The sequence below is a fragment of the Dipodomys merriami genome, unplaced genomic scaffold, assembly GCF_024711535.1.
Source record: "Dipodomys merriami isolate MVZ:Mamm:240054 unplaced genomic scaffold, mDipMer1.0.p SCAF_16, whole genome shotgun sequence".
Lineage (NCBI taxonomy): Eukaryota > Metazoa > Chordata > Mammalia > Rodentia > Heteromyidae > Dipodomys > Dipodomys merriami.
This window is the reverse complement of record NW_027202937.1, coordinates 29240720-29260836: the sequence shown is the minus strand read 5'-3', so window position 1 is coordinate 29260836 and position 20117 is coordinate 29240720. Positions and strand designations below refer to the sequence as shown.

Genomic DNA, 20117 nt, shown 5'->3' with positions numbered 1-20117 from the left:
ATATAGTTAAGATTACGCATCCAGGGCTGGGAAGGTGGCTCAGTGGTAGAGAGCTTGCCTTGCAATGCATGAGGCCCTGGGTTCGATTCCTCAGCACCACATAAGCAGAAAAAGCCGGAAGTGGCGCTGTGACTCAAGTGGTAGAGCGCCTGCCTTGAGCTGAAGAGCTGAGGGACAGTGCCCAGGCCCAGAGTTCAGGCCCCACAACCGGGGGGGGGGGGGGAAAGATTACGCATCCAGCCAAAAGTTTTTGGCTTAATGGGTGGTACCTTAAGCATTATATAGTATAACCACAGCTTTCAAGAATGGTCACCTATTTTATCTCATCTTGTTCTTGCTGTAGAGGTGGAGGGTTGGCAGGGCAAGTATTGTTATTTCTGTTTTCCAAGTAGAGGTTGAACTCCTGCCTAAGTAAACTATAGCACAATGATCAGAACTACAGTCTTCCCATGTTCAACCTGTATCCAAAGAGGAGCCAACCTAGCCCACAATGTTGTGTGCTGTCTGGACTCCTCTTCCTAGCATGTCAACCTACTTATTTCATCCTCTTATCTTTCTATTTCACCTTAGAGAAAGAGACATGACGAGCCTCGTCTTCCCAGAGCTGGCATGTTTGGCTATCAGAAGCCATTCGTGCTCCTGGGAAAACCTGGAGGAGGGCAGGCTGTAATAAGGTAGGCTAGAAAGCCATGGTGGAGGGAGGGTGGGTGACTAATGGGTTGGGCTCTGCATTACTGGAGGAAAAAAAGAGAGAGGAGAGAGACCCTGAATTGTTTAAACAATTGGTGCCAGTACTAGGGATTGAACTCAGGGCCTAAGCACTGTCCCTTAACTTTTTCACTGAAGGCTAGTGCTCTACCACTTGAGCCATAGCTCCAGTTCTAGCTTTTTGGTGGTTAATTGGAGATAATTGGACTTACCTGCCAGGGCTGGCTTTGAACCTCCATCCTCATATGTTGGTCTTCTGAGTAGCTCAGATTACAGGGATGAGACACCAGTGCCTAGCAACTCTTTTTTTTTTTTTTTTTTTTTTTTAGATTTTAAACTTTCATGGTAAAGGTGAGGTACAGAGGAGTTGCAATTACACAAGTCAGGTAATGAGTACATATCCTTTTGGACAGTGTCACTCCCTCCCTCAGAAACTCTATGCCTTACCACTTTTCTCATTTGCAGGGTCTGGTATGAGTGCTTCCATATAGCAGCTTATGATTATTTGCTGAACAAACAAGGCATGTAGAGGGAAAACCCCCAAATCATGTGTGTGTGTGTGTGTGTGTGTGTGTGTGTTATTTACTTACACTTAGAAATGGTCTTTCTCTTCTCCAACCGAAGAATATTATGGGCTGATTTTGGTGAGGCTAATTTCTGGCTTTTGATTTTGTTCCTGAAGAAAACTTGGGTTGTTTAGACATTAGTGTTTGTGCATTCATTTGGACACGTGATTGCATTTACATTTATTGAAAACAAGAGGTACTTGAGGCAGTGATGGAAATTATTGGGGGTGCAAACAGTGGCAAACTTTTATCTCACCAGATTTTAAACTGGTTAGCTCTTGTCAACTGTGGAGCAAAAGAGCAAGAGGTTTTTTGTTGTTTTTTTGTTTTTGTTTTTGTTTTTTCATTGTTGTTGTTAAAGGTTGTGCCTAAGCTTAAAGTATTATTTATTAGGGGTGCAAATATGACACATTTAGAATTTTCACTTCTGTTTCCTTTAGAACAAATAGTTGGATATTATTTCACTGCTTTTTTGTCAGTTTGTACACATTTCAGAAATTGTATAATAAGGAAGTTAGCTAACATTTGTAAAGATGAGAAATAAATTTATTATAAAGATCCTTAAAGGATATTGATTAAGGAATAATTTCAACATTTTCCCAGATGACAGAATCAGCTTTTCTGGATGGTGTATGGGTTGGTATCTCCACTCAGCTGACAGAGTCTTCCGTGTAGTGTAGTTAACACTCAGCTACTACCTGGGCGTGGTTTTGGAGCCAGTTGCTGGAATGTTCTGGTTTGGAATTACTCCTCTGCACCCAGTGGGGAGGTTATCTGTCGGGGCTCTAGGTGGCTCTCAGGCTCGTGTGGCACAAGGGTCCCGGTCACTGACTTGCTGGAAGTGCTCAGAGTTTCAAAAGCGCTTGGATCTGGCCAGACAGTGTCCTGGGGCATGAGCCAGAAAAGCACAGCCAAGGTTCTTTGTACAACACGTGGAAACCGAAGTTTTACTTTTTGCAATTTCCTAATGAAAGCTACCGTCAAAAGGGGGGGGGGGGAGCTTTAAAGTAACATTTTGATATTATCCCACGAAAAGTAACCGTTGTGTTTTCGTCTTTATCTTCATGCGCCAGAGAATATAATTCTTGTGAAGATTTTTCTAGAGGTGGCAGTTCTTTTTTTTTTCTTTTTAAGTTTTTACACATCGGACATTCGCAGGCAATTTCTTGGATTAAAACTCATCAAACAAATCCACCAACCAGGCGTTCTGTCTTCAGTTGGGTTTCTATTCAAAGCTTGCCTGGCACAGTTTCCAGGGCGAGCAAAGATAAGTGTTTTAACAAGTAATTGTCCAATCGAAAGGCCTTTCCATTCCAGTTTATTTTCGCCCCCCCCCCCCGCCCCAGAAGAGAATAAATCCTTTAAAGGGGGGTCCCGGCGCTGCGCTGTGTGTGTTGGGGGTGGGGTGGCGCCGAGTCCAGACCCCGCCCCTCCCCACGGCGCAGGCAGGGCGGGGCCGGCGGCTGGCGGGCGCAGGTGGGGTGGGGCGGCTGGTGCGCGTCGGTGACACGGGACGGGGGGTGGGAGCACGGGGGAGGCGCGGCGGCCGCACCCCGCCCTGGGAAGAAACCGGCCAGGTGTGGCTCCAGCGCCGGGTGCCAACGGGGGAGGAGACTCGAGCCCTCGCCGACCCACACCAACACCCCTCGGAGACCCAGCTCCTCTGCGCCCGCGCCACGCTCAGAGCCACAGCTCTTCTTCCCGCTGCGGCCGCTGCTCCGGGCCGGTCGTCGCCGTCCTCGCGCCCCCCTCCTCCTGCGCTCCTCCCCAGTCCCCTGTCCCCCGTTTCCCCCGTTAACCTTGTCCAAGGCGGCCCCTCCCGGCGTAGGCCTGGGCGCTGAGCGGCTCTCCTGAGTGCCCGGCGACATGAGCTGCAACGGGGGGTCCCACCCGCGGATCAACACGCTGGGCCGCATGACCCGCGCCGAGTCCGGCCCGGACCTGCGCTACGAGGTGACCTGCGGCGGCGGCGGCGGCGGCGGCGGTGGCGGAGGCGGGTGCACCACCACCAGGACCTACTACTCGCGGCGCTGCACCGTCAACGACCAGAACTCGGATGGCTACTGGTGGGTACCCGCGGGGTCCGGCCGCGGGGCGCGCACGGGCTCCCAGCCGGGTCCCAGAGCCTCGGGACAGGGAGGCGACCCGGACGTGCAGGTCTCAACGCGGAGAGCGTGTGTGCCCGGAGTCACCAAAGCATTAACCGACCGCAGGACCCGGGCCGGGCGCAGGACCCGCGGCGCACGGCGCTGACCTCGGTGGGTGTGGGTGGGCGCCGCGCCCGGGGCCGGCCCTGGGAGCCCGACTCGGCCCTCTCTCGCGGGCCTGGGCCAGGTGGCTGGAAAGGGGCGTCACTCCTCCCATCCCCGGCCAGCGGGGTGCCCCGGAAGGGCTCTGGGGACGCACGGGCCGCGCGACTGTCCGCCGCCCCCCGGGGTGACCACAGCGGTGGCTGCTGGCCCGCGGGGGTGAGGTCCCGGCGTTGCCCGCTGTCCTGGAGGGATTCGGGGCTCCGCCCGTCTACACTATGGTCACCCCAGATTCAGGGTCTTCCCCAGGATTACGACCGTAACGACACCTGGGGGTCCTGGGCCAGCCCGGAGTGTTTGTATGGTTGGCTTTGCGAGAAGACCCTTCTCCCGCGAAGACCCCGCCTCGGATCCTTTGGCCCCCACTCCCCCAGGGAAGGCTGCTTCTAGGGGCGGTGGCTAGGCTGGTGACCGGAACTCTGACCAAAGCACCCTCGTTCCCCCCCCATAATACCCACGACCCCCCAGATCATATCCCGACCCCCAGATAAGACCCACCCCTCCCAGTGACCACCAGCCCTGGCCACCTGGCAACACCACGCGTGACTTTCCGATCGTTTCCTTAAACACGGGACAGACGTCCCCAGCGCCTGGGGGGTGTGGGGCGCTGAAGGCCCGGGCGACACGGGCGCGGGGGCTCCCTGGTCTAGAAACGGGGGAAGAGGCTCCTGCCGGAGGCGGCACGGGGTCCGCTTTCCCAGGTCGCAGCAGATTCAGACCCAAGGGTCCCCGGGGTGAGGGGAGGGGGAGGTAAGGGACTAGCTCTCACTCCGTCGCCGGAGTGGACTCACGTCGAGCTTGGGGAAAGAAGCCCCAGCTCCGGGACTTAAGCTCCCCAGCGTTGTGGCCTTCGGCTGGGGAGGAGCCACCTGAACACTTGCGAGAGTTTTGTTTTGCGAGCAGTGTTGAACGCAGAGACTTAGGCGAGTTGCAACGTGTTTTCTTCTTAGATTTATTTATTTACTCCTGGAACATCTTGATCATCTATTTTCTCGTTTCTGTGTACGAGTGTGAGCAAAAAAAAAATTGTCACACTCTTGGATCTTTTTTCTGTACAGAATGTGCCGGGGATTTCCATGGTTTTTTTTTTTTTTTTTTTTTTTTTTTAAAGCTAAGCAATAGGAGTAAAAACTTGGATTTTCACAAAAGTTTGTTTAAAAAAGAAAATTTAAATTGCCAACAATTTAAGTCTGAAGCTTTATTTTTCTATCTCGGTCTTCCAGGATTTAGGAAGTGTATATTCCTTTAAATGTGTGGATTTATCATTTAAATCCAAGTCAGAATATGTGTAATTTCTTTAGTAGTTTTGTGGGGGGGGGGAAGAGAGATTTATTATTAATCTTTTATTTAATATTCTTTTAACTGGTCTGGATTTCTTATCTTTACCTTTGTAATTATTGTTTTTGCAGTGTTGGGTCTTGAACATTCTAGTCAAATGTTCTACCAATGAGCTATGCCCTCCCCCGCATAGTGCTTTTATCTTGACAATAACCAGAGCCTGTTAATGAAATGTGTCATTCCTTTGACTTCTCACACACTTTGTAGAGATTTTTTCTTTTCTTTTCCATTCTTGGAGATTGAACACCGGGTCTGGATGTTGTTCATAAGCTTCCTTTATTCAAGACTAGCACTCTGCCACTTGAGCCACAGCTCCATTTCTGGCTTTTTGGTGGTTAATTTAAGAGAAGAATCTCATGGACTTTGCTACCCTGGCTGGCTTTGAATGGAGATCCTCCAGTCTGAGCCTCCTGAGTAGCTAGCATACAGGCAGGAGCTACCAGCGCCTGGCCTGGCCAGGAGATTTTAATTCATTTATTGGTAGTAAACTTCATAAAGATACAGGTTTATTAAGATTCTTTTTTTTTTAATTAAGATTCTTTACTGAACCATTTAGTACGAGGAGGATCAGTGTTTTCCCATTGTACAGTGTCCCAATGTCCTGTGTTCTGTTTTCCTAGTGTTTATAAGCCTGTCAAGTTTTACATCCCCTTGAGAAGGGAAAGCAGACCCTAGTGAAAAGCTTATCTCACTTGGAGGAAAGAGTTTTTTTTCCCCTTACCTGGGATGTGTCTCAGCCTCAGAGCCAAGCATCAGACTCTGGAGCTTTTGAGTCAGCAAGCAGGCTCTCATTCTTTCCCCCACCCAGGTATTGGAGTCCCCCTCCCATTCCCCCCAAGCCTGTCCTAGCCTGTAGGGGTGTTGCTGAATACAAAATAGCCCATAAATGCTGACTTCTCCATTTTCAAATAATGGCTACTGATGGAACAGGCACCCGGTACCTGTTTTTCTGGTGGCTTACAGTTTTGTACCGAGAGATCTGTTTTCTCAGACTAAGTACTCTTAGAAGTAGGAGGCCTCTGCTCAAGGGTGGAGGGAGCCCTGCCCTCTGCTAAACAGATGACACTGAATTTAAGAAGTCCCTTTCTGGCCAAAAGGCTCTCCCCAAAGAAAAAGTTTTTAAAGATCACAAGGAAACCCCTTTGTCCAATTAACTGTGCCAATAAGAAATTGAAAGCCATTTTTTTTTTCATGGCCCCCAAACCAGTATGAAAATAGCTGGTTGGATTTATACTCATTTCAAGAACTACTCCTTTATTGGCCGAATTAGATTGGTGATTTTTAAAATTTTGTTTTATGTATTCAGCTCTTCCTTTTATATTTATATACTTAGCATCTGAGTATATTCTCCCATGACCTATTTGTCTTGTGTAATTATTTAGGCTAATGAAATCTACAATGACTTTTTAAACTCTTTCTTATGTTCAACTTAACATTTTACTAATGTTTAGTAAGTGTGTGTGCCTAGTATGTAATAGGTATAATTTTGAAAGTTATAAACTTAAGATTTTTATAAGGCATTAGATTAATACTGTTTTCAATGGAAGAAAAACTTTTCTAGACTTGTTCTTAACCAATTACTAATTTGTGACGAAATTTCTCACCTAAGTAACCAAGTTCCACCAATCAAAGATTTTCCACCAATCAAAGCATGGATTTTGTAGAAGGATTTCAAGGCAAGGACATAGTTGTTAAGCCTCAAAAATATTTGGTTATAATGCTAATGCCTATTTTCCTCCAGACCTCATTATTTCAAAAGTAAAACCAGAGTTTGGAAAGTAGATATTGGTAGAGTGCTTGTCTAGTATGTGCCAGTGCCTCAGCATTACAAACCAAACAGACCAATAAAACCTGGTTTCTTAGCATGAGACAAGTAGAATCATTAGTGCTGATTTAGAGCAGGAAGAACTGCTGAGGGTCACTTAGCCTCAATTTGGTCTTCTCTGCGCCATCCTGCCTGACTTTTAGACTGGATAGTCCTGTACTTAAATGACAGTATCTCAAAGTTAGTATTTTCATGCAGCCAGTATTTTCATAGGCATGCATTAGGTATTGACAAGGTGAAAATGAGAATGCTTGAAAGGACTGTAGCTTGGAAACAACACAAGTATGGTGATATAGGAGAGCAGAATTAGGCTCTAGAATACTTGCCGAGCGAGTGCAAGGCTCTAGGTTCCATTGCTAACTTTACAAACCAAACTGAAAAGTCATAGGTTGATTGATGCGAGGGGTATAAGCGACTTCAGGGTCTTCACAGGCTTTATAAAAGAAGTGGTGTTGAATTAGATTTTGGAGTATTTCAGCTCTGATGGGCCATCAGAGAAGATGAGGTGAGAAAAGTTTGGGAGGCCTTTTTGGGCATTCACTATAACTAAGAAAGCACTCAAAAGGAAGGCAAAAGGTAGTTTGGAAGATGATGGAAAAGCACTTGGCCAGTTGGAAGGGAGCACTGGCAGGTTGTCATTGTAGCCAATAAAAGGTGATTCTTTTGAGGGAGCAGGGAAGTAGGGTGGTCATAACTGAGCTGCAGGATGCTCTTCAAAGAACACCACAGCTCTGTGTGGAGTGGTGAAGTGGAAAAAGACTACCTGGAGGAGTAGGAGTAAGGGAGCCCTTGCCCTACTGCAGGAAGAAGGGAACAGAAGTCTGAATGTGGGCCGTGGCCGTGGGAAAGGAGAGTAGGTATAGCCCAGGTGGAGTGATAGCTTCAGCTAACCGCTTGAGGCAAGAGGCCAGGGAGAGTCTTGGGAACACAGGCTCAGAGCTTGGGTGACTCATAGAATGTATGATCTAAATATTTTTCAGAGAAATGATGGCAAAGTAAGATTCAGGTTGGCTTAATATATGGTGAACAACATTTACATGGCTATTAAATGTGGGTAAGGTATATGTTTTATTAAAGATCAGCTCCATGGCTAATAATTGTTCCTATTACCTAGTAGACATCTCTGATATGCAAGGTATGTTTTATGCATCTTGTCTTAAACCTCACAACTAAATCAGTTTGATGATGGGGAATTGAGGTTAAAATTTAGTTAAACAGGGCCTGGGAAAGTGGCTTAGTGATAGAGTGCTTGCCTAGCATGCATGAAGCCCTGGGTTTGATTCCTTAGAACCACATAAGCAGAAAAAGCAGAAAGTGGCAGCTGGAAGTGGTGCTGTGACTCAAGTGTAAAGGGCTAGCCTTGAGCACAGAGAGGCTCAGGGGCAGAGCCCAGGCCCTGAGTTCAAAGCCCAGGGCAGGCAATAAATAAATAAAAATAAATAAATAGTTTGCCCCATGGTTGTACAACTAACAAGTGGTGGAGTTTCAATCCAAGACGACATATGATCCAGGGAAACATCCACCCTTTCTTGTTAGAACTTATCTTTTCCACTTGTAAACTCTTGTCTAGCAAATACAAGGTTTTACTTCTTTTTAATCTGTTGTGATCCTCCTCCGCATTCCTGTGAAATATTAATTTCAGAACCGTTGTTTCTTTCATTAGTACTCTAAGTTTCTATTCCCTTTTAAAGGAAGTGGTTTCCTTCCTTCCTTCCTTTCCCTCCCTCTCTTCCTTCCTTCCTTCCTTCCTTCCTTCCTTCCTTCCTTCCTTCCTTCCTTCCTTTCTTTCTTTCTTTCTTTCTTTCTTTCTTTCTTTCTTTCTTTCTTTCTTTCTTTCTTTCTTTCTTTCTTTCTTTCTTTTTCTTTCTTTCCTCTCTCTTTCTTTCTTTCTTGCTTGCCAATATGATTCTGTACTGAGGATCGCTTGTTGATTTTGTATTCAGCTGTCTAATAGTTATTTAGTGGGACAAAACAGCTTTCAGTGGTAGTAATGCTTTTCTCTAAATATGGGTATGATATCATTGTTGCTCAGGAGACTGAAATGTCTTGGAAGAGAAAATCTGCTGATGCCTGACGCCTGGATGCTGACTTCTTGGGGGAGGGAGTGGGTGGGCGTGGAGTAGAAGAGGGCTTGGGTGTGACTGGGAGAATTCTACCTCGACTCTCAAAGAACCAGTCTTTCCAGATGAGGAGGTTCTAGACGATTCTAGAAGACCTTTCAGTCTGAAGGCTTTAGTGCTGGGAGCACTGGTCGTTCCCAGGCTTTTCTCCATTTCTCTTCTACTAGGTTGATCCCAGTGTCCAGTCTTTTAAAACTAAAAATGGCTTCAGGTAGTTCTGATGGTGAAGTGAAAGCCCTTTGAGACCCAGTGAATTGTGTGGAGTGACCTCCTATGAATGTCCTGTCACCTTGAGCTGGATGGACCCACATCTTTGAAAACACAAGGAAGGCTATCTCTACACTTTATGAAAAAAGACAACTCTTTTAGTGAAAAGGCATAGCAAGCAGATCTAAGGTTTTCCTTGGAAATCACTTTTTTTTAAAATTCAGATTCAACATGCCTCATTTATTTGGCATCTGGGGGAAGATAAAGAGTTGGTTTCTTCGTGTTAACAATTTGGGGGTGCCCAGTAAAATAAATGTAAGTTTTTGAACAGGAAAACGATTCAAAATAGAAACCCTTAGTTTGGTATTGAATTTGTAAGAACCAAACATTCTTAGGATATTCTGTGCATAAAAGAAAAGAAGGCATCTTTTGGTGAATTTTCTCATTCCTCAATAAGCTTTTTTCATGCAATTTAAATATATTATTCTTGTTGAATTGTAGAAACTTTAGATAATCTTAAGAATTCTTAAAAATTGCTCAGTTAATTCTAAATTCATTTTCTTGAATCCCTCTTTGTGTGTGTGTGTGTGTGTGTGTGTGTGTGTGTGTTGTTAGTGGGGCTTGAACTCAGGGATTCATGTTCTTGCTTAGTTGTTTTTGCTCCAGGGTGGCCTCTATCTACCACGTGAGCCATACCTCCACTTCCAGCTTTTTTTTTTTTTTTTTTTTTTTAACTAGTTAATTGGAAATAAGAGTCTGGATTTTTGGAGTTGGCTTTGTATCAGGATCCTCAGATCTCAGCCTTCTAAGTAGCTAAGATTACAGGCAGGAGACACCAGCTATGAATCTCACTTTTTAAAAATATAAATTTATTTTAACTGCTACATGAATGCACTCTTGTTTTTATTTCCTCACCCTTACCCAATTTTCTGCACACATTAAAATTATAGACTGGGGCAAAGACAAAAGCACAAAAGAAAATTCCAGAATTGTGGAATAGTAGCAACCACCAGAGGCAGAGCCCTTTGGAAGTGAGGAGTTCATTCTGTCGTGCCTGCACAACACCACTGTTGGGTGTTCCTACCTACCTCTGATTCAGACATGACAGGCAAGCATTGTGAAGGCTGATCACTCCAGCTTGCTCAGAGGCCCAGGCTCTGTGTTGGAGTTGGAGTAGGGCTCCAACTGTGCCCAAACTCAAAATCTTAATGAAGACAACAGGAAGTGATCAAGTTGCCCCCTTCCCTACACCATTCACAAACATGACAAATAGAGAGCTACCCAGACAGGAAGTGGGACTTTTGTCCGAGTACTGTCTCCCTAGCTCCTCCATGAGGGCAAAGTGAAGGATCTAGAGATCTGTGAGACCCTTTCACTTAGGTCTACAGGAAGAAACCCTTTTCTTTTGCTCACTTGTTGGGATAGGAATGGGGGCAGGAATAGCTGTGCTCCCCAGTTTCTCTTTTCAAATCAGATAAGGACTGATTCTTAAATCAGTCATTTATTTGCCTTTGTTTATTTGCCTTTGTTTTTTCTTCTACTTTAATAAGTCAAATAAACATACGTCAGGTTCATTATGTGTGCAAGGCCTTGTGTTGTTAGGCATGTGTAGGAGTAAAGATGACTAAGGTATGGAACTTTGCTCTCCAGGAGTGTGTAGCCAGGTGTGCAAATAGTGCAGAAATGGGGGCAGGCTGTGACCATATGAGCTACCATGAGGAGGCGTTATTGGTCAGTCATTCCTCCTCCCACATCTGTGATGTCTAGGATGTTCAGTGAATCTTGGAGGTACAATATCTTACGTGAAAAAAATTATTTCTTCTTTTTGCTTAAGATTCCTTAAAGAAACGCAATCAATATAGAATATGTGAAAGAGGTGTTAAAATTATAAAAAGGCATAAAGAAGGAGGTAACAATCCTCGATAGGAAATATACTCATTACTTTCCTCATGTAACTGTAACTCCTCTGTACAGTACCTTTACAATAAAAAGTATATACAAAAAAAAATTGTAAAAAGGCTGGGGATATATCCAGTGGTATAGCACTTAAGTATGTGTAAGGCTCAGGTTCCATCTCCAGCATTGAAAACAAAAATTATAAAGAGCTAAACAAAAAGGCCACGAGCTCACCATTAATGTATTTTACAATTATAATTTACAAAAAACTTTACTGAGCTTTATTTCTAAGCTGAATTCAGTGAACCTGAGTGCAGAGGAATTTGTTTGTTTGAGGAATACATACAAGACTGCATCGATTGAAGTTTTTAAAAAGGAGAATGAGAGAGGCGTGGAAAAAGAAAGGAAGGCAAGTGATAAAGTGTAAAAAAATACAGTTAGCTTGAGTGTCTAATGAGCAGTAAAATTGAGTAATTCTTTAAAAAATAATTTTACTTTGTAATGCTGTATGCTTCTCATGCATATTTGTTTTTTTTTTAAACTACAATATTCTAGCAACTAGTGTTAAACTGATACCTGAAGACCTATTAAGAAAACATTGTTGGGGCTGGGAAGGTGGCTCAGTGGTAGAGCGCTTGCCTTGCATGCCTGAGGCATTCGATTCCTCAGCACCACATAAGCAAAAAGAAAAAAGCCGGAAGTGGCACTGTGGCTCAAGTGGTAGAGCGCTAGCCTTGGGCTGAAGAGCTGAGGGACAGCGTCCAGGCCCAGAGTTCAGGCCCCACGACCGGAGGCCCCCCCCCCAAAAAAAAAAAAGAAAGAAAGAAAACATTGTTTAAACATAGTAAAAAAAAAAAAAAAAAGATATAGTTCTAGGATGCTGTTCAGATTTTCATGTGAACTGTTTGGATTAAAATCCAGAACATGTTTTCCTTATAGCCAATGATCTTTATACAAATGCTTGGAACCATTACTTGTTTAAACAAGTAAATGAACTAAGGGGAAAAAGTTTGCACAGGCAGGTTCTTTGTAGTATGAGTCACTTGTCTTTGTGAGTTTGAAGATAAAACAATTTTAGAAGAATTAAAAAGTTTGTACTGGGGTGTAGCTCGGTGGTAAAGTGCTTGTGGAACATGTGTAAAGAAAATTTTCAGTTAGATCCTTGGCACTATAAAACATATAAACACCAAAGAAAAAATAGATTTTTTGGTCAGTCGTGGGGCTTGAACTCTGGGCCTGGGTGCTGTCCCTCAGCTCTTCAGCTCAAGATGAGTGCTCTAGCGATTGAACTGCAGCACCATTTCCAGTTTTCTGGGTGGTTTATTTAAGAGTTTCATGGCCTTTCCTGCTCAGGCTGGCTTTAAACCACAATCCTCAAATCTCAGCCTCCTGAGTGGCTAGGATTACAGGTGTGAGCCACTGGTGCCTGGCCCAAAGAAAAACTTTTAAGGATGTGTTATTTTTTTCAAAGATTACTATTAATTCTAATTTAGAAGTCAATAATCCTTTTCTTTTTCTAGCTGGAATTTTACATCTGTTTATTGAATATATTTATTTATTCAAAACCACTTACATAACCATTGAACAAGTTTATATTCCCACCAGCAGTGTAGTAACGTTACCTTTAGGTCACATCCCTACCAATATTGGCTATTGTTAATTCCACAATTTGCATTTATTTTGTGGCCAGAGATATTGAACATTTTTCATGCAGCTATTGGCCATTCTTCTTCTGAGAAGTTTCTCTTTGAATCTTTTTTTAAAAATTTTTAATTAAAATTTTTTTATTGTGAAAATACCGTAGAGAGGGGTTACAATTACATGACCTAGGTAATGAGTACATTTCTTATCAAGCATTGTTGCCTCCTACTTTGTTTCCCCTTCCCATCCCTGCCCTCCCATCCCACCCTTCCATTTCCCCCACCCCCGCCAAAGTTGTAAAGTTCGTTTTTCTCCATAGTCCTTTTTACATTTATATTTTTTCCTTTTATTTTTATTAATTTTATTTACTTTTTGTTGGTGTACTGAGGAATTGAACCCAGGGCCTCATGTATGGTAGGCAAGCGCTGTAAGCCACAATCCCTGCTGAGAAATCAATATTCTTTTGTTAGATTTGCCTCAAATAGTTTTCCTTTTTTTCCAAAAAAGTCTATGTTATCATCTATCTTCTATGCCACTGAAATGAGATTTAAAAATGAAAACTTGGCTCGATGTTATGGCTCTTCCTGTAATCCTAGCTGCTATTCAGAGAGCTGAGATCTAAGGATCAAGGTTTAAAGCCAGTTCTGGCAGAAATATCTATGAGATTCTTATATTCAATTACCAACAAAAAGCTGGGAGTGAAGGTGTGGTTCAAGTGGTAGAGCATCAGCCTTGAGTGAAAAAGCTAAGGGACAGCACCCAAATCGAGAGTTCAAGCCCTGTCCTGGTGCACGTGCACACACACACACAGAGGAAATTTGATGCATGTTAATTCAATTTCTAACATGATATTAAATCTCGTACCTCCAACATCCATTTTTAGCAGTATTGAGATTTTCTTTTGAAGCTAGAGATTTTTGAAACACATACCTAAGTCAAATGATACATTTATTTAACTTATTTTGTTCACACATGGTAGTGCTATGTCTGTGCAAGAGGAAACTTATCACTAATTACATGTGTTCCAGGAAGCCAACCCTCAGACTCTCAGACTGAGGGTTTTATACTCCACCCAAAGCATTGGTGATTTATCTGACTTACTTGAGACTGACCAGGTAGATCAAACTTTTCTGCCTGTGCTTTAAGGCTGTCCTTGGTTTAAACACAGCTAGCTCTGAGCAGCTTCTTTTCTAGGCTAAGACAAGCAAACTGAAATGTCAAGGTGGATTTTTTCTCTTCACTGAGCTTCAGTTGGCTAAATCTGCCTTTTGTGGTGGACAGAACCACCAGACAGGCCCCCTGGCTCCCTTTCCCTTTGTTTTCACACTTTAGTCTCAAGTCAGGATGAAAGACAGCATAAGCAGGTCTTACTTAAAAAAGGAAAATTGTGTACAGCAAGCTGTACACATAGTTTCACGTTCTGCGGTTTCAGTTAAAATTCAATTAAATTATTAAATAAAAAGTTCTAGAAATCAGCAGTTCAGAAGTTTCCAATACCTTTCATTACAATATACTGTTATAATTTTGCTATTATCAATGTTAATCCTCTTATTTGGTAATTACAAATTAAACTTTATCATAGGTGTCTATGTATATAGGTGAAAAAAACTGTAGGGTTTAGTACCATGTGGGGTTTCTAGTGTCTACTGGGGGGCCTTAGAATGTATCATCTGTGGGCAAAGAGGAGTTACTGAAATTTGATTAATGAGAATATTGTTTCCTGCATACAAATTACAATACAAGAGATGCTTATGTTCATTCTTTCAGCTCTTTTAGCTTTTCTTTTTCAATCTTTAAAGAAATGAGATTTCTGTGCACCCCTTTCACATACAATTGCTAACCTATAAAGTACAAGGTGTAATACATGAATGCTCAGCCGTAGCAAGGGCATGTTGTGAATGCATGCAAGTCGTTTAATAAAGCACAAAGGAATTTTTAGTATTATGAACAGCATCTGGAATTGCCTGGTTCTGAAAAGTTCAGAGAGGCAAAGAGAAGAGGAGAAAAGGAGAAGAGGAGAAAAGTCTTTTCCTCATAGAGAGGCCAGCTGATATCTAGAAATAGGAAATCAGAAAAAATTCTCTCATGTACACTTTTGATACATTTTTTCACACTTGAACTTGACTTCCTATCTCTGTGTGTTTTACAGTGCTGGAGATAGAACTCAGGGTCTCATGCATGGTAAGCATGCACACTGTCATTGAACTACAATCCCTCCCCACCCCTTAATACATTTTTATTTTGGAATAGTTTAACATTCACAGAAAAGTTAGTACAAAGTTCTTGTATTTATTGTACCCAGTTTTCCTTAACTACCTCTGTCTTAAAGCTCTGTTTATGATAGTTTTTATAGTGGCACACCTTGTTAAATCACTTAGAAACTCTGACTTTACATTCTGCTAAGAGATAACTCTGTCATTTATGTGCTCAGGACTGGCATTCTTTGTTGGGGATCGCTCTTGGACCTAACTTGCTGAACAGAATTTCCAGATATTTCAGATAAAAGGTGCACTCATTTTCTTTCAACACAGGCAACAAACACAATTACGAAAGACTCTCCTAATTCCCTTTCTTGAAAAAATTTATTTTATTTTTTTGTCGGTTGTGCAGCCTGAACTCTGGGCCTGAGCGCCGTCCCTCAGCTCTTCAGCTCAAGGCTAGCACTCTACTACTTGAGCCACAGCTCCACTTCCACTTTTTCTGCTTATGTGGTGCTGAGGAATCGAACCCAGGGTCTCATACATGCAAGGCAAGCACTCTAGCATTGAGCCACCTTCCCAGCCCTCCTAATTTCCTTTTTAAGAATGTGTACAGGGTCTTGCTGTGTTGTCAGTGTGAACTTTTCAACTAGGCTTGAACAATTAGAAGGACCTTCTTAATTTCATACTGTTCTAGGATTAGAAATGAGGTTTCTGTATTTCTTAATAATGTTTCCTTTGTCTTTTGAGTTTCTTACCTAATAGGTACATTTGGGGAAGTGTTCTAAGGTAGTTGGAATTCTGAACAAGTTAGGACAATGGGTGTAGTCTAGCTTATGCCTCAGCAGCCTGAGAAGCATGCCAGATTTCCTGTGTACCTGAGTGGAGGAGAGACTGGTTGTATTCATGGTGGATCAGAGGGGGAGGCCAGTATGGTTCTGATGGGTGGACAGCTCAGGCAGTGCCTGGAGGAGCTGGTATCATCCTTTGGGAGTGGTTCCCAGGGAGGGCTGGGTTCCTCACCCACATTCAGCTTGTACAGGCTTGTTGGGGAGACTTGCTTTGCAGGCAGGGACCCCAAAGAGGTGGCAGGAAAAGAAAGTACTTCCTTATGGTATGAAGATGTGTGGTCAGGCGCTGTGGGAAAAGTTCCCACATTCTTGGGAGCCTACCCATCTGTGTATAACATGGCCATTATTTCTCAAACCTTTTTATTTTTTTCCTTTTTATTGCTGGGAATTGAACCCAGGGCCTTATATATGATAGGCAAATGTTTTATCTCTAAGCTACACCTTCAGCACAAATTTACCTTTATTTTTTATTATTTTTTTTTTTGTAGGGCATGGGGCTTAAAGTTGGGGCCTGGGCACTGTCCCTGAGCTCCTTTGCTCAAGGCCAGTACACCAACACTTTGGGCCACACTACCACTTATGGTTTTCAGGTGATTAATTGGAGGTAATAGTCTTAGGGACTTTCCAGCCCTGGCTGGTTTTGAACCATGAGCCTCAGATCTCAGCCTCCTGACTAGTGTGGATTACAGTTGTGAGCTACCAGCACCCATCATCAAACTTACCTTTTTTAAAGCAATGAAATTCTTTAATACATCTATGGAGCCAGGAGCCCATGGCTCATGCCTGTAATCCTTGCTACTCATAAGACTGAGATCTGAGTATGGAGGTTTCAAGCCAGCTTGGGCAGAAAGTTGGTAAGACTTTTATCTCCAATTACCCAGAAAAAAAAGCTAAAGTTAGAGCTGTGGCTTAAGTTGTAGAGCCTTGAGTGAAAAAGCAAAGGGTTAGTGCTAAGGTCTTGAGTTCAAAGCCTAGTGCTGGTACACACAGTAAATATACACACATACATATGTATATATAAATATGTACTATATATATATATACATATGTACTATATACATACATATGTATATAAATATATACTGTCATCTACACCCTTATGCAATACCACCATTTTTTAAAGTTTCTGCCATGTCTTCCAGCAAAGTGTCACACTTGGGATGCATAGAATGAACTTCACTGTTGAGAAAAGTATTCATTGAAGGAACTTTTAAAGAAAGAAACTTGCTTTTGCATTAAAGATACTGAATTTTCATCACTCTCTTCACACTGTGATTTCTTTTCCATTACTGGTGTTGGCTGAGATCGCAAACAATTCTTTTGTAGAATAAGCTTTTCTCTCTTCTTGTAGACTTGCAAGTGAAATCTCCACACTCCACGTTGGACCTCAGGAGGGCTTCCTTTGTGTTGTTGGGAACATAGCATTGTGTATTGTTGTGGGCTGAAGTGGAAGGCTTGATAAATAGTCTGAAATGGCTTCCTGTCATTACTGGAAATGTGTTTTTGCAACTACAAACAAAAAATAGTTGTAACCAGCTTTATTCGTCTAAGTGGCAACATTTAAAAAAAGTTTTGAAGATTGGAAAATAGTTATACCCTTTTTAAATTCCCTGATGTTAGTAATTGCACTGTGGATTTATAAATAAGTATTGTTATTCTAAGGAAATGTATGCTGAAATGTAACAGGTCATTGTAACTCTGAAATGATTCAGAACAAAGGTACATATACACAAATACACATAACAGAGAGGAGAGAAGGAAACAACACAATGCTAACTTAACAGCTGGGTAATCTGGGTGGAGAGCCTAATGGGAGTATTTTTGTCTTGTTATTACAACTTATATGAAAGTTTCAGATAATTTCACCATTAGATTTTTAAATGCCATTTTATGTCTGATTTCTTTGTGTTTTCCTCCTCAGTCAAACTGGCACCATGTCCAGACATCAGAACCAGAACACCATCCAGGAGCTTCTGCAGAACTGCGCTGACTGCCTGATGCGAGCAGAGCTCATTGTACAGCCGGTAAGCTTTCTTTATTCTGGGTGCTTCTTGCAAAGTTTCATCCATGCTCTAGTAGGTTCCTGGTAGCTTTCAGCTCTCCTGATTGTACATCCTGTTCTCTGACCTCTTTCTTAGACTTACTGTGTTAGAGATGGTCTTTTTTCAGAATTGACTAGAGGGGATATTGTCTTTGTTTTCTGGGATATTTTTCAGAATAGACTAGAGAAGGATACATATTGTAATACAGTACCCCAGTCTGGGTCTATTACAAAGAAAAGAGGTTTATTTTAGCTTATGGTCTAGGATCAAGAGCCACATCGGGTGGTGGTCTTGCTGGCAGCAAAGGCATCAATCGCAGAAGAGACAGGGAATTCACAAGAGGCCTAGCCAAACTGGAGTTTCCTAGCAGACCTTCTCTGAAGGTGACCTATTAGCCTGTGAATCCATTGATCACATGACTAGCTTAACCACCTCTTAAAGGTCCTACATCTTAGTATCTTCATAATAGGGATTAAATGTCAACTACCATTTCACAGGGGACAAGCCAGAGCAGTGTTTAAACCATAGCAGATGTGTATCTTAACTTATTTGTAATGCTGATGTAACCATGAGAACTAGTTTTCAAATAAAGTCTCATGCCATAGACATTTCTATTATAGACTAATGAGACCTTTTTGAAATTGAACAACATTTTTTTGAGAAATGTAGCCTGACATGTCTAGGACTAGATTGGGATGGATTGTCCCTTGCATTGTCCACTTTTGGAAAAGTGACTGTATTGAGAGAACAACTCTACTAGACAAACATAAAACTATGGAAAGTAAGCAAGCATTGTAGAACCTTATGACATATTTTTAAGGAAAAATTTCTTTCATATTTCTTAGGGATCTGAGATAGAACCTATGACCTCGCACATGTGAAGCAAGCACTCTACCACTGAGCTATACTCCTGGCTTTGATTATGATATGTCTTAAGAAATCTAGCTATCTTAAGTCATTAGATTGGGAGTAGAAATCACAGGTTCCAGCTATTTGCTGTGTAAAGTGCCCATTTAAATATGTTGTGGCACTTGGGTTTCATCTGAGTTTGCTAAAAACAGACTAGAGAGTGGAGAAGAATTATTGTATCTTTTCAGCAAAGGAATTGGATTCCAGTCTCTCCAGTGTTGACATTAATATTAGAGTGATGATTAGAATCTGGAATCTGCTAAACTCTCTAAATAGTCTGCATTTGAAGTAGAGTTTAGCTAAACAAATTGATAGGTTCTTCTGTTTGAAGAATAACTTATTGTTCTCATATCTTAGTTTAAATAATGGGTGGATTTTTGTTCCAAGGCCAGCCTTGACTGCATAGAAAGACATATTTTCTCTTTCTCTGTCTCTCTATTTCTTCATTTCTCTGTTTTTGTCTGTTTTTCTCTATCTGCCTGCCTCTCTCTCTCTCATGAAGCTAAATTGGAGGCCATGTTAGCTTAATGTTGAACACAGCTCATCTCTGGACACAATTGAAGTGATTGGATATATGTGCATATTCGAAAGCCAGACATGGCATCATTTTTTTGAAAGCTTATTTCTACTGATATGCATTGAAGTGCAAAACATGTTTGAGTAAAGTATATCCTGATTGCTAACATTTCTGTAAAGAGAATTGAGGTTTATTTGGCTAGAAACCAAATGAAAGCAGTAGATATAAAATTCTGGAATAAACTTCCAAGTGACATGGAAATTTTCTATTTAAAGCAAAGGTGGGCCAAGCTACTAAGGAGGCTGAATCTGAGGATCACTGTTTCCAGCCATCAGGGGCTGGAAAGTCTCTGAGACTCTTTATCTCCAACTAATCACCGAAAAGCTAGAAATGGAGCTGTGGCTTAAGTAATAGAGTTCCAGTCTTGAGAAAAAACCCTTAGGAACAGTGCATAGACCCCAAGGTTAAGAAAAACAAAAGAAAGACAAAAAGAAAAGTAAAAGAAAAAGAAAAAATATAGGCGGGAGGAACATGGTAGAGGCATGGCTCAGGTGATAGAGCATTGGCCAAGCAAGTCTGAAGCCTAGTTCAAACCCTAGTACTGCCAGAAAGAAAGGAAAGAAGTTTTTACTTAATAAGTATAGACTCATAAGAAGCTGCAAAAATAGTTGAGCTTAGTCTGTGTACCCTTCATCCAGCTTCCTCCACTGGTGACATCTTATATAACAGTAATGCGTCATCTAAATTGGAATGTGGTTAGGTCCAATTGATATAGTTCACCAGTCTGAGTCTATCACACTCTTACTCTATTTTTACGTGCAAGGTTGGTGCTCTATCACCTGAGCCAAAATTCTACTTCCTGCTTTTTGCTGATTAATTGGAGATAAGGGTCTCATAGATTATTTTTTTGCCTGTGCTGTCTTTGAACCTTGATTCTCAGATGGCTATGAGCTACTAGCTCACGGCTCAAAAGCCTTCTTTTTAAGAACT

The 20117-nt window shown here is 42.3% G+C and overlaps 1 protein-coding gene across 2 annotated transcripts in view; it reads left to right on the top strand.

Annotated features, from left to right (window-relative positions):
- The first annotated feature begins 2869 nt into the window (after nucleotides 1-2869).
- Nucleotides 2870-20117, top strand: part of Dsp (desmoplakin) — a 52377-nt gene continuing 35129 nt past the window's right edge. Inside the window, exons 1-2 of one of the 2 annotated variants that reach the window (XM_070024611.1) lie at nucleotides 2870-3340; nucleotides 17581-17683. In XM_070024611.1, the coding sequence (XP_069880712.1) occupies nucleotides 3141-3340; nucleotides 17581-17683 (303 nt within the window). In that variant the 5' untranslated portion in view covers nucleotides 2870-3140. The remainder of the gene's footprint in view (nucleotides 3341-17580; nucleotides 17684-20117) is intronic. The other variant, XM_070024612.1, reaches the window with a different exon arrangement.